The sequence below is a fragment of the Falco cherrug genome, chromosome 5, assembly GCF_023634085.1.
Source record: "Falco cherrug isolate bFalChe1 chromosome 5, bFalChe1.pri, whole genome shotgun sequence".
Taxonomy (NCBI): Eukaryota; Metazoa; Chordata; class Aves; order Falconiformes; family Falconidae; genus Falco; species Falco cherrug.
Window position 1 is genome coordinate 13,767,036 of NC_073701.1, and position 13,229 is coordinate 13,780,264.

Below are 13,229 nucleotides of genomic sequence, written 5' to 3' on the forward strand. Positions count from 1 at the left end.
TTACACAAATTGCTTTTCAGGGCCCCCAGCCTGGCTGTCACTACTTCTGAGGCTGGGCAGTACTTCCTCCATACTCATTGCTATTGCCACAAAAGGGTATGTAGATCAAGGTATTTCTAGATGGCATTATTTCATGGTCATTTGACATAATGCTCTTCTTGTGTTGCTGTTGCAGTGAAAGCTACAAAATGATGGATAGTTATGCTATTTTATAATATTTCTCTGGATTTAGATTGGAAATCTGACAAACAATTTAAATAAAGATTTATCAGATCCTGGCCAGACCAAGTAGATGCTTAGTGTATGTGATTCACTTTAAAAAAAGATACTGCTACTCTTCATAAGCCTTATTTTAAAAACATCATGACTAAGTAGAATTAGTACTTTATATAAAATCATCCTAATTCTGTACTTGATAGAATCAAGTTAAATGATATGCTGAAAAAACCTAGAAAAATACACTAGTAGAAGTTATCAGTAGAATATTTTTATCCTAATCAGTGAAACCAACAAAGACAAGTTCTGGCTTTTAATGTAATGAAATCTTTTTTCTCCATTCAGAATATAAAACAGGATAATGGATTGATAGTGGAATATTTCAAGGGTGGGATCTCCTTTGCTAAAACCACCATATACCCTCAGTAATTACACTTAGATGACTGCTGCCAACATAGCTGGAAAAGCTCACTGTGCAGGGAGATCTGGCTTTACTCTCCGATGGGATAACTTTAGATTCTCTCTCTTTCTTCGCATTTTCTGCTCCCAGCTTTGGGGCTTCCCCATGCAGTTTGATAGCTTCTGGAAGTCTTGATTTTTTGGTGTTTAACTCTCTCAGTGATTGGTAAGGCTGGATTCCTATCCAGGCCACATGCAAAATACTAGGTGGAAGAACATCTAAAAGACAAACTTTAGAGCCAACACCCCTTCGCAGATTTAATTTTAGGTGCCTAGCTCTTGTCCTATAGATTCAATTAATTTTGTATACTGTAAACATTGGCATCTAATTTGAAAACAGTACCTCATACCTACGAAACATCTTGGTCTAGGCTTGTTTGCTACTGCTATTGCTTTGTGTGTGTTTCTAGATTAATACACACACATATATATATCAAACAATGGTGTTGGCTAACATAAGAAGTGAGTATGAGAAAAAAGTATGCTGACAAATAGAAGAAGCCAGCTTTTAAGATCCTGCTTAAAGTTGCACATCTTACTAGTAGTCAAGAAACATCATCAACTCCAAACAGGGACAGAAGCAAATGCAACCTCACCAAAACTCCACGAAGACACTTAAATTAGTTACTTTTTTCAAGTGAAAAGTAAAGGAAGGATGTGGATCTCATACTGTGCAGGTATGGCATGTGAGGAGGTATGAGTACAGAATGTTAGCAGTGTACTTCTCTGGCAGGCATGGTGATGCTGAGCATTGCTGTGTCCAAATCCCTTTATGGCTCTGGCAGTAGATGACCAGTTCAGTACTATGCCAAGAACAGTATGTGGAACAGGAGAGCAGAGAAGTCCCAGCTTCAGGAGCTGCTGCTTCTTTCTTGGAGCTCTCCTATCCCACTGAGACATCCTCCCAGAGAATGGGGTTGAATTTGTGTTTCAGTTGTCAGCTGAGAAGCCTACAGTTAAATTCCTCTGCACAAGGGGAATCCAACAAGAGGACAGCTTGTTCTCTTACAGGTTCTTCTGCCGTATGGATAAATGCCTTAACCTCCTTCTGCTCTTGTGAAAAAGAGGCAATAGTAGCTCTCTTCTGCTGTCCTCCTCAGCTAAAAGATGCAGCTTCTTAAGGCAAGGACTACCTCTTGCATAAACATTTGCATCTAACACCAATTTCAGCTGGGTTTCACTTAGTATATCTATAATTCAATAATTATAGCAAAGTGCTACTGGCCCACTAATAGGTTCTGCACAATATATTGAGGTAACATTCATGATTTAACTAAACTGCCTCAAGAAATTCTGAAGCAAGAGATGAAATTTCATCTGCAACATACACAGACGTTCGCACACACAGACACCCACCCACAGGCACTCTGGCATGCACAGGTATAGGAACTTAGTGCTTACAACTACTCATAATTCAGTGAACCCTTTAAAAGGTGTTATTATTTAACATGTTTCTACAGCAAAGCACAGGTGTGCACAGTGATTTACAAAAGAATACAGACATGATCACTGCCCTCAGGGGTTTGTTATCTAGGTTAGAAGTGACACAAGATAATACAGCAGAAGATGACTTCATGCAAATGGCAGTGCAGATTTATTTTTAAAGAGATGTTCTGCAACACAATATTCGTATGTCAGGCTACTGAAATGATTGAAATGAGTTAATTAAAATAATGAACCAGTAGAAAGCCCACTGAGAAAGTCTGATTCTGCAAGGCGATGATTTCTTAATATTTATGAGGGTAGTAGTAGGGATGACAGAGTATTTGTGAAATTAGGTCTGTAGCAAAGTCAAATACAAGCACAGAATCATAGAATGATTTAGGTTGGAAATATCTGCTATTGACAGCCAAGGAGAACATCCATTCTGGACTGATTCACTCACTAAAGGCTCAAGCCTATAAAATCCCTGCACATGAAAATTTCAGTGACTAAAATGGTTTGGTAACAACATGCCCTGCTGTTGTACCCTACTAAACTGAGCAAGAAAATTGACTTGAAAAGAAATTTACTTTAAAAATGTGGTAGTACTGTCCTCCATTTCCCTGACAGGTTCAGAGTGGTGGTTTCTTTTCTGTCGGGGTTTTCTTTTGATGATGTAGTAAGCATAAAGCATATTTTCTATTTCTTAAATCAGAGTGGACAACATTTCCCTTGCTGAGCACCACACAGGTATCTCAGAAGCCTTTAACAGGTCATATTTAAACCATACTTAACAGGTCTCAAGCAAGAGCACTATCAAGAGCAAACCTAAAAAAAAAAAAGAAAAATATGTGCCCATATATCTATAGATTCCCTTACCTTTTTCTTAAATACCGTTTTTATTTCTCCCTGTGAAATGCACTTAATAAAAGAGACCATAATGCAGTGGCAAATCCTACAGATAAGAACTGTGACTGTGAATAGATTGATGTGGTTGAATTATTAGCATGGAATAGAATAGAACAGAGTATATAACAACATCTGGTTCCTCACAGCCCCGTTTAATTTAAGGATGTCAGCATACTTGAGGACCCAGTTTCTTTGAGATGCCTTCAGGAGTCCATGCTTTCTGACAAGGCTTGCAAAGAACTTTTTAAAACCCCAGTACGCTGCAAGATGTCTCCATCTGAGCTTTCATATATTATGATATATCAAACCACTAGTTATCATTGAAAAGAAAAAGCACCAAACATTCAGCAGGGAATCATTAAGTCCCACAATGGGACGTCAGTAGGTCCAGAAAAGAACGCAGGCAGGAGACAATTTCTCTGCTCCAGCTATTGCTTCCCACATAGTACTTCGATAGTATTAGCAGTAGCATTGTGAAAACACAGCCGGCTGTGACACTGCACAGGCTTTTCTCAATGGTGCAGTGTATCTGGGAACTACCCCCTCACGCTTTGTGCACTGCGTATTTCTCAGGCCATGCTCTTGTGCATTCTTTAAATGTGTGCTTAACACCATGTTCTGATTAAGCTTTGACAAAAACAAGCAGTGGTGCTTTTGGATCAAAACTCAATGTCCCCAGTTTCTGTAAGAATGAGATACAGATTGTTTGTTAGGGCTGAGTTAGTAAGAAATATTTGCTGCAACAAATACAGTTTTACAGCCCCAAAATTTCATATTTCTCTGGGCACTTCTAAACACCCTTTCAAAGATCACAGCTAACTTACCTCACAGGAGCTGTCCCAGAAAACTTCACTAAGGGACATGCTGCCAAAAGACAGTCAAAACCACAACAAAATTATGCTCACTTTGGAACAGAAATGCTGACTATTGTTTACAGTTGCCAGGAATTAGCTGAATATGTTTTGGGGGTAAATTAAATAAACCTCCCCTGTAACTTGTTGGAAGCCTCCTTACAGAAATCATGGTGGAAAGTACCACCAAGCCTTTAGAAAATAACCAAGAAATTAGAAAAATGCTTGAAAAAATGTGAAAAGCAGAGGCATAGTAAATAGCTCTTTTTAATAGACATGTTTCCAAAAGTATATAAATAGTGACAGCAAGGAGCTGCAAAACGGCAAGTGTGAAATACATCTGGCTCCTATACAGCCCATTCTAAAAGAAAATTTGACAAACCCACATGAGCAACAGAAAACAATCCAGTTGACAGAGTGATTCTAAACTGATGGCCAAAATTTTGGCACCTCCAACCATAAAAACAGTGGGAGTATAGAGATGAAAAATGCTAAATAGAGAAGAATCTGTAAATAAACCATTATGTCATAGCACTACACATTCTCAGCTTTGAAATCTGCAATGTTCTCTGTCCCAACCACATGAAACCAGAACTAGACAACATGAGCTGTCTAGGAAGAAGATGCTGAAATCATGTGCAAGTCCTGCTCTGGCTCTAGTCTGACTAAAAAGACCTATCTGGATGAAACAAAATTAAACAAGACTATTTTAATTAGACTGTAGTAGAAGATAAGGGTTTTAGGGAGGAAATGGGAAACAAATAAATATTGTAAGGAGAACATCACCCAACATGACCATCAGAAGACTCCATCAGATTTGACCTGAAAGTCCTACTAGAGTAACAGATATTTAATCTGCACCAGGCTCATCATTCAGAAGCACTTCTGAGCACTGGTGCTACAAGAGGAACCTCACGAGCATGGATAGTTATATCTGTTTTTTTGATGACAGGCTACACAGTAATCATTCAGTTGGTGCTTCATCAGTGAGTGGAAGATGAAGAAAAAAATCTGGTCTACTACTCAGTGGAGTGGACCCCTGGGGGGAGTGTAAACCAAGGTTAATGTCAAGAAAGCCAAATGCTTCTTGCATCAGCCTTTGCTAGAAAGGTCAATGGTGAGCAGAGTGGTTATAGAACTAATATAATTGACAGAGGAATACCACCGTGGCACCAGACAGAAGTAAGCATTTGTCCAGGTTGAATGATTTCCAGTTAGCTGTCACTTACCTTGGAACATTTAATGAAGCCATTTTACAGCTGTTAGTCCTGACAGCTATTAGCGCTGAAAACTTGTGGAGAACTCTTAATTAAGAAGAATTGAAAAGACAAATGTAGTGCCTTTGTCTAAAAGAAAAATAGAAAGGAATTATAGGACCAATCAGCTTAACTTCAGTAAATGAAAAAATATGGGAACAAAACCTCATTTGTAAGCTCATAACTGAGAACATGGAGATGAGTAACAGTCAACAAGTATCTGTCAAGAACAAATGGTGTTAAACCAATCTAATTTCCTTCTTTTGCCACCCAGGGCCTCAGAGGCAGAGAAGAAGCAGTTTATACTATATATCTTGGACTTAAATGAAGGTTTTGACATTGCTTTCTGTGATGTTCTCATAAGAAAACTAAGGAAACACCAAGCAGGTACATACCATCTGGAAATTGAACTTGGAGGGTAGTCACCAAAATGGAAAGATGTGATAACTAGGTTTTCTGGTGATCTGTGCTGGATCTAATACTGATTTACATGCTGGACATGACCACGGATGTCAGGCTGGGAAGGACTGCAAGGAAGTTGGAGGAAGTTTGGGTCAAATTGAAAATGACCATGGAGAAATGGTTCAGAAAAGAAGAAAAAAAGAAAATAAAGCAGAGGCAAATCAGAAAAAGAAATACAAAGATCTGTACGTGGGAATAACCAGCTGCTCAAATGCAAGATGTGAAACATCTGGTGTGAGAGCAGCTGCACAGAAGACTACTGCAAATTGAGTAAGAGTCAAAAGTGTCCTGCTGCTGTGAAAACACCATGCTGGCATGAGTAAACAGGAATGTAGCATGTGAGACGTGAAGTGCTCCTTCTGCTCTAACCCCAAGCAGGCAAGACCTCAGCTGTCGCATCTCTGGCACTACACTGCAAGGCCCAGGCCAGCCGGCCAGGAGAGCAGGGCTCTTGGAAATGCTCTGCGAGGTCTGATGATGGAACACATCTAGGCTCCTGCTGCTAGAAGGAAGGAGTAATTTGTTCTTAGCATCTGTGGAGAAAGCAGCGGTGGTTTTGTGTTCAGAAAGACAGTTTCAGGTTAATATTAGTAATTAGTAAAACATGTACCAGCAGGCATCCTGAGGCACTGGAATGACTGTGGAACCTCCACTACTGAAGACATTTAAGAACAGGAGAAATAAAAAGCTGTTGTGAAGGACATTATTAGCCTATGATAGGGTTAAGGGTCAGACTAGAAACCCTTCTGAGGGTCCTGCCAGCCCTGTTTTTCTGTGGTGATTTTTTCTGCTTGGACAAACTGATTTCAGTAGTCTATAGTGCTGATATGCAGCAGTGGATATAGTAAATTAGAGGGATAGTGGAATTAAACCAATCCCTGCTTTTAGATTATAAACCAAGAATCCCAAAACCAATTACACTGAAAATGCAAATAGAGAAAGGATCTGCTCCAGACAGTGAGAAAACTCTCGCTGGCTTGTATTGCCCTTGGACTGAACCCAAACAGAAGAGCCTGTACTATTTTCCTTGAGAATTGCTAAATAGTGTGTTGAATAAAATACAGAATTACAAAGGAACTAAACTTGTCTGCAAAAGTCTTCATCCAGCCCTACTTAGGGTGCTGTTTGCATTTTAGTTTACTCATCTAGCTGTGCCTATTGTCTTTTACCCATTAAAAATGACTGAATGTGTCCTCAGCTTTCACTTGCAAAAGAAGACTTGTTGAAAAGGATAGGTTTGGCAGAAAAATCAAACTTCTGCCATGGTTCATTTCTTGTTACCACTGACCTATATTGTATTGTGTCATATAATCAATCTGGTGTCTTGTGTAAATACATGAGGAATTTATTTTGTTTAACAGTAGCGTGTAGTATTTTTTTTCTATCATTGTTGATAGAAAGATTTAGCAAATTACTGGCTAAATAGCATGTATTCTACAGTTTTGTATTACAAGTGAATTTACAGTTCTAATAGCTGACATTCAGTGGCAGTCTTATTCATCTAGCTGCTGACATAAGCCATTTCAGAATGATGTGTGGAATAGCAAAATATTCTCGTCTAGCTCCTCAGAAAAAGAGATGCCTTGCTAATAACTATGAAACAGTTAAATCTTTAATCCTGCACTCACAGCTGAATGACCAAAAAATGTATTTAGTGTATATGACTCTCAGCTGATTGTGGTTACATGCCAAAAATATGCTGCTGAATATATGCATGTTTGACTGTAGTAAACTACAGCAATTATGGAACTTGTAATAATTTCCACATCAGACTGTACTAAGTTTAGACTGCTCAGTTACCAGTCTAAAACTTAGTCAGAGATGACATCTAAATTAGGGGTATAGGCTGCTCCGCAACTCCAACAATGGATAAATAGGCTCCTCTCACCCTATCTGCCAGAAATCACTCATGTGAAGAAGCAATGATCCAATATCTGTCTGGCTGAGCAGCAGCTGCCTGCATTGGTGGGTACTGGAGTGCTTTTAAAATACAGCCCTCAGTCAGAATGCAAATGAACTCAAGTAAATGGCAGTAACTCAGACCAGCAGACCACAGACAAGTCTTCTCTCATGGCATGGCAGATTGCAAGAAGTGACCTTCAGCGCTTTCACCAAAGACAAAAGGCTTCATTTCAGTTAGTACTGGTAGTCATCTCCTGTTGGAGTTTTTAGATGAGGCAGTTATCAGATCAGACAATTATTACATCAGACAGAGTAACGTTCATGTTACTCATGTAAATATTCATTCTGTTTTGGGAATTAAATCAGATCTGTCTTCTTTGACCCCAAAGCAGGCATTTCTAACAGAGAAATGGATGAATCCAAGGGTCACAATAAAAGCCAAAACAGTGTCTTTTCCACCAAAATAAAAACTTGACAGAATTATTCTGATCTATGTGACAGAAAACTTGAAGAAGTCAAACAAGATTTTTACTTCTGAGACACAGATACTGAGCATATGCAGCACCAAATAACCAGATGACCAGGATATTCACTGGAAAAAGAAAAAAAACTAGCTTCAGAGTTGGGTTGAATTCCCTATCTACTGCTATTTATAATTATTTCTTAATGTCATGAACATTTCTGGAAAGACTTGTCTCTGTTTCATTGCAGAACAAAAATATTTTTGAAATCTCAAAAAATTCCATAAAATGAGATTACTGTTCTCCATTCAGGTATCACAGGAATCATTACTTAAATATTTTTAGCTGCCCAACAAAGACTTGCTTAGAACTGATTCCAAGTGATGACATGCTAATGGAAAGCTTTGTGTACAGCAGACACATTATTTGAGCACAGAGGTTCCCCTCCCTCCCCCCATCAGCATTTTCTGATGGACTCTACTGATCCTAGGACTTTAAAGAACTGCTGAAGTAATGCTTACACTAAAGTTCAAGGCAAGTTTTGGAACATCCTCTACTTAAAGAAACCTAAACCTAAAAAATTCTTATTTCTTAGCAGGAGATCTTGCAAAAGGAATAGGATTTTCAAACCAGATTTATTTCTGAGCCCTTCTTACTTTAGAGCTGCATTGAAACAGAAGAGTGATCTCTTCGGAGAGTCAGTATGGTTTGCATTTGGTATTACTCCATTACTTGAGAGAATTCCATCACTGCTATAGCTCTCATGTGGGTGAAGAAAAGATGTTTTCCTCTTTTCCTGAAGATAATAAGTAATCAGGGGTATAACGGGGATGAGGGGGAGTGAAAAAAAGGTAAAGACAGGATATTCTTCAGTTTTACAAAACTGACTGAGGAAAGCACCATGTGAAAACTCACAGACAGGTCACAGACACAGTGGCTGTGATAAAATGGCTTGCCTTCTACTCTGGATACATTTGGCATGTATTGAGCTTCAACATAAAACATAAGCAACCTCTCTGGTTAATCTCTGAGTAAATCTACTGAACTGTGGGTCACAGCTGCTATATTGCCTGACAGGAATATGTTTCTGCTTGTTTATAAGCATTTCTACATGTGTTTCAAAGGTGTCTGAACAAAAATTTTTCCTGGGTCTGATTATGCATTCTTATTTACCCCCATCCTGAAGAAAAGAAAAAGTTATCTATATATGTAATTCCTATTACATCTGGTATTTCCAGTCATTTAATTTATAGTTAAGAATAAATTTTTTTTTAGAAGAACAAAGTCAACAAGATACATTTTAAAACACGGGTCCCGGATTTGACTTCAGCTGGTGGGTGAAGAAGAGAGGAATGAATATTGATATGCATTTTTAGAGAACACACTAGGAACTAAAACAGTGGTTCCCAAACTTTTTTGGATTGCTATCAACCCTCAGAATTTCTTGCAGACCACCAGGCATCGTTATCATCAAACTTTTAATTGAAAACACTATTAAAAACAGTGTTTAATATGGCTCTGTGGATTAGCTGCGAACCCTTTACCGTGGCCTCCTGGACCACCAGTGTTCTGCAGACCACGGTTTGGGAACCACTGAACCAGACTACACACATCGTACACCCCAACAAAACAATCCTGTGTCTGAAAGCAAAGTCAGTGCTTCCATTGCTTGATGTACTCAAATAATACACAAGTCAGTTTAACCTTCTTGGTACCTGAAGAACACAGCACCCTTTTGTTTTTCTCTTACCTTAAGTTTCTTTTTTATTGCTTTGGAGAAACAAGTAAAGGGTGCCAAAAACCAGTTTATGATTTTTTCTTGTAGGATCTTTCTCGTATCCGGCAGTGGTGTAACCTTTCAGGAAGCTATCTGTGAAAATAAGAAATATAAAACACAAAAAGCCCCATAGTGTGCACTGGTCATTCAAGAATAGTTATGATACATATGAATCCTAAAATAAAAGATTAAAAATACCGTCTAAGGTTTTTTGGTTTTTTTCTCCTCTGGAAAATTTATTCTTTTTTTTTCCTTTACAAATCTGTTAACGATGTTAAAGCTCTGTGTGTGGTCATTAAAGCATTTCAGCAACTTTCTGCAAATTCTTTACAGTTATTCTTTGGCTGCAGTATTACAAGATTGCCTGTTTATCACCAGATAAACATGCAGAGGAAAACGATGATAGCGCTGAGAAGGGAACTTGTAGGGAAATGTTATAGATCAGAACAGCAAAAAGCCAAGGGCTGTGATGCAGCCCTGCTGAAGGTCAGTGACAGTGTGGTCTCATGTGAGAGCAGGAATGGGCTGTAGCATCCCTTTTGTTCTGCCCCTGTATCTCCTTGCTTATGTGCACCCCACAGGCAACTCGGCCAACCAGGGTACAGTAAAGAAAGGGGATTATTTACCTCTCTTCATATAGTCAATAGCAACAGCTGTAACATGGAACTGGGAATGAGGAACCTTGGCAAGCAGTGGCTTCACAGAAAAAAAAAAAAGGAACTTTCTAAACAGACTTTTTTCTGAACAAGGCTGTACTTCCATAACAGTATCTCACTTGTTTTGGAGAGGAAATAATGCTGCCACAGCACTTCCATACCCCTTGTATGCTCAATAGCCAAGGTAATGCAGAGGTCTGAGTCAGAGTGGGAGTGGAAAAAGGTCATTACAGCAAAATTAATATCGCAGAGAAGTCAGCTAGGGAAAGGGGTAGCTTCTACTTTACCTAGAAATAAAACAAAACCTACCCAGCTCTTGTCTCTATAGTCCTCTCTTGCAATACTTTCAGCATCACTAACGGAAGCTGCTGGAGCATTTATAAAGGTGGATTAGTAATCTTCCTCATTTGTGTTGTAGTCCTCTCACATGTCTGAAAGGGTCTGGTATTTTTTACGTTGTCTGAATGCTTTTCTTTTTCCATGCAGTGCCAACGGTTAGAGGTAACTGTCGTTTTCCAGTAAGCATTGCCGGCAGTGACTCGCTTATTATTCATCTGAAATAGATAAAGTTCAGCTTGCAAACCTGACTAGACAGTGTAAAAACAAATCAAGTTGCCTCACCTCACCACTGTCCAGAATCATTGCCAAATTGCCCCCTGGTGAATGGGTTTAGGTGGGACTACCATATGGCTGGTGCTTACCTGGGGTAATATGCCCTGGTTGAGCCAAGCATTTTAATTACATATCTAATTCTGTAGGAATAAGAAATACACACGTAGTACTAATGCCCTCCTCACATTGCTGCCTGACACCGTTCCTGTAGAAAATGTGTGTACTTTCTTTAGTAAGTGCTGCCTTTCTGCCAACCCATCAGCTTTTGGCTTCTCTCCACAGGAAGCAGGGAAGCTGCGTTCACCTATGCCATTACTGCTGCCGGGGTTGCACACGCTGTCACGGCCGCCTGCAGCCAGGGCAACCTCAGCAATTGTGGCTGTGACCGAGAGAAACAGGGCTACTACAACCAGGAGGAGGGCTGGAAGTGGGGAGGCTGCTCTGCGGATATCAGATACGGCATTGAGTTCTCCCGGAGATTTGTTGATGCCCGAGAAATCAAAAAGAATGCACGGAGGCTGATGAACTTGCACAACAATGAGGCTGGAAGAAAGGTATTCCAGAAAGGATGAGGGATGGGGAAATGTGTGCACTGGAGGACGGGGGGAGGCTGGCTTGGTGGCAGGAGGCCATCCCGAGAATTTACCCCTCTCTGCTGTTATCCCACACTCACTCATCAAGTTACCTGATGGCATCTAATGTTTATATTTTGTTGGTGTTTCTTTTTATTCAGAGATGACCATGTATTGTAGCTGCTCCCCTAAACGTTTCTGCTTCCTGTCTTCTTTTCAGGCCCGCTGGTAACATAGAGGGTTTTGGTGGAGCTGTTTGGCATAACGATAAATTTTTGCTTTTCATCTCCTTCGCAAAAATCTAGCAAGAGATGTTGGGGCCCATGATGGGACAGGACTGAGTGTCTGCATTGCATTTGTAGCTATTTATTCCATTCCAAACCAAAATACTTCTTTGACAACAGCTCTAATGAAATATTTCATAGCAAATGCACAACTGTCCATTTCTCAGCGGCGGGCTACAAGCAGCTGCGAAAGAATCACTTTGGAAGAAGAAATTTTAATGTCTACAACAACTAATACGTTGCTTTCAATGGAAACAATAAACATCACAGAGCTATGCCAATATACGTCCATTGAATAACAGTCCTCATAGGTCTCAAATCTTGCCCTTGAAAAAGTATAACAAATCTTTCTGCGTAGTGTATAACTACCTCAGGTGAGATTTTACTATACCCTTCCAAGTTTTTCCGCAGGGTTAAAAACATGCTGCTTCTGCCCTCCGGTGTTGTAGAAGACTCCAGTATACCAGTCCTCCACAACCAGCCCCCAAAGTTAGACTGAAATTTTCTCCTTTAAAATAGTGTGTGCTTTCAGTCCTACACTGAGCACTGGCCGCTGCGGTGGGCAGAGGTGGCAGAATTGGCAGTGACAGAAGCAGTACAATTACCTTACTGCCTGTATTTTCCTTATTAACACTCAGTTCATGCAACAAAAACTCCTGGGGATTGCAGCTGGCTGTGCACTGAAACTGAAGTACGAGCAGTTATCCACTGGCATGAAAGTACTGTATAGATTCAATGTGATGCAAAGACCAATTATGGGGCATAATCTCAAATGAAGAGACAGGATCGATACTTGAATGATGGTTGACACTGAGGTCTTGAGAGGTGAAGGAGAGAGCTGACTGAAAAGCCAGACAGAACAGCATCCTTAAGAGGTGTAAGAACAGAAGTTCTGTTCTTCTCTTGGTAAAACAGAAGCTTGCAAGACCCACTCCAGGTCTCACCACTTCTCTTAGCCTGGGCGTTTCACCTCAGCATCATACATTATGTTCAGATGCAAAAGAAGATGGAAGCCACCTGTTAAACTTGCAAGGGAGCATTTTATTACTGCTAGGTGCATTATCATCCCTGCTTAAAGTGGCGATCCTCTGTGGTGGGCACTGTGTCACCGCCACAGAGATGCTGATGCATGTCCCATTTTGAACATGGGGATGTGAAAGAGTCTAGATGTGAAAGAGGGACAAAAGAGCAAAAGCGGATGCATGGATAGAAAACAGTGAGGTCCCTTGCCCAAGGACAGAAGACAGCTCAGTATCTGAGCCAGGCACTGATCCCAGATCACCCAGTATAACCCAATAACCAGTAACCACTAGGCCACGTTGCTGATTCTTATTAAGCAAATTGCATTTGTACTCTTTATCAGAATTTCATAAGCAGGGGACATAAACAA

At 40.0% G+C, this 13,229-nt stretch overlaps 1 protein-coding gene across 1 annotated transcript in view; it reads left to right on the top strand.

Annotated features, from left to right (window-relative positions):
• Positions 1-13,229, top strand: part of WNT7B (Wnt family member 7B) — a 99,699-nt gene that overhangs the window by 71,757 nt on the left and 14,713 nt on the right. Inside the window, exon 3 of the mRNA XM_005439257.3 lies at positions 11,266-11,537. Coding sequence (XP_005439314.1) covers positions 11,266-11,537 — 272 coding nt within the window. The remainder of the gene's footprint in view (positions 1-11,265; positions 11,538-13,229) is intronic.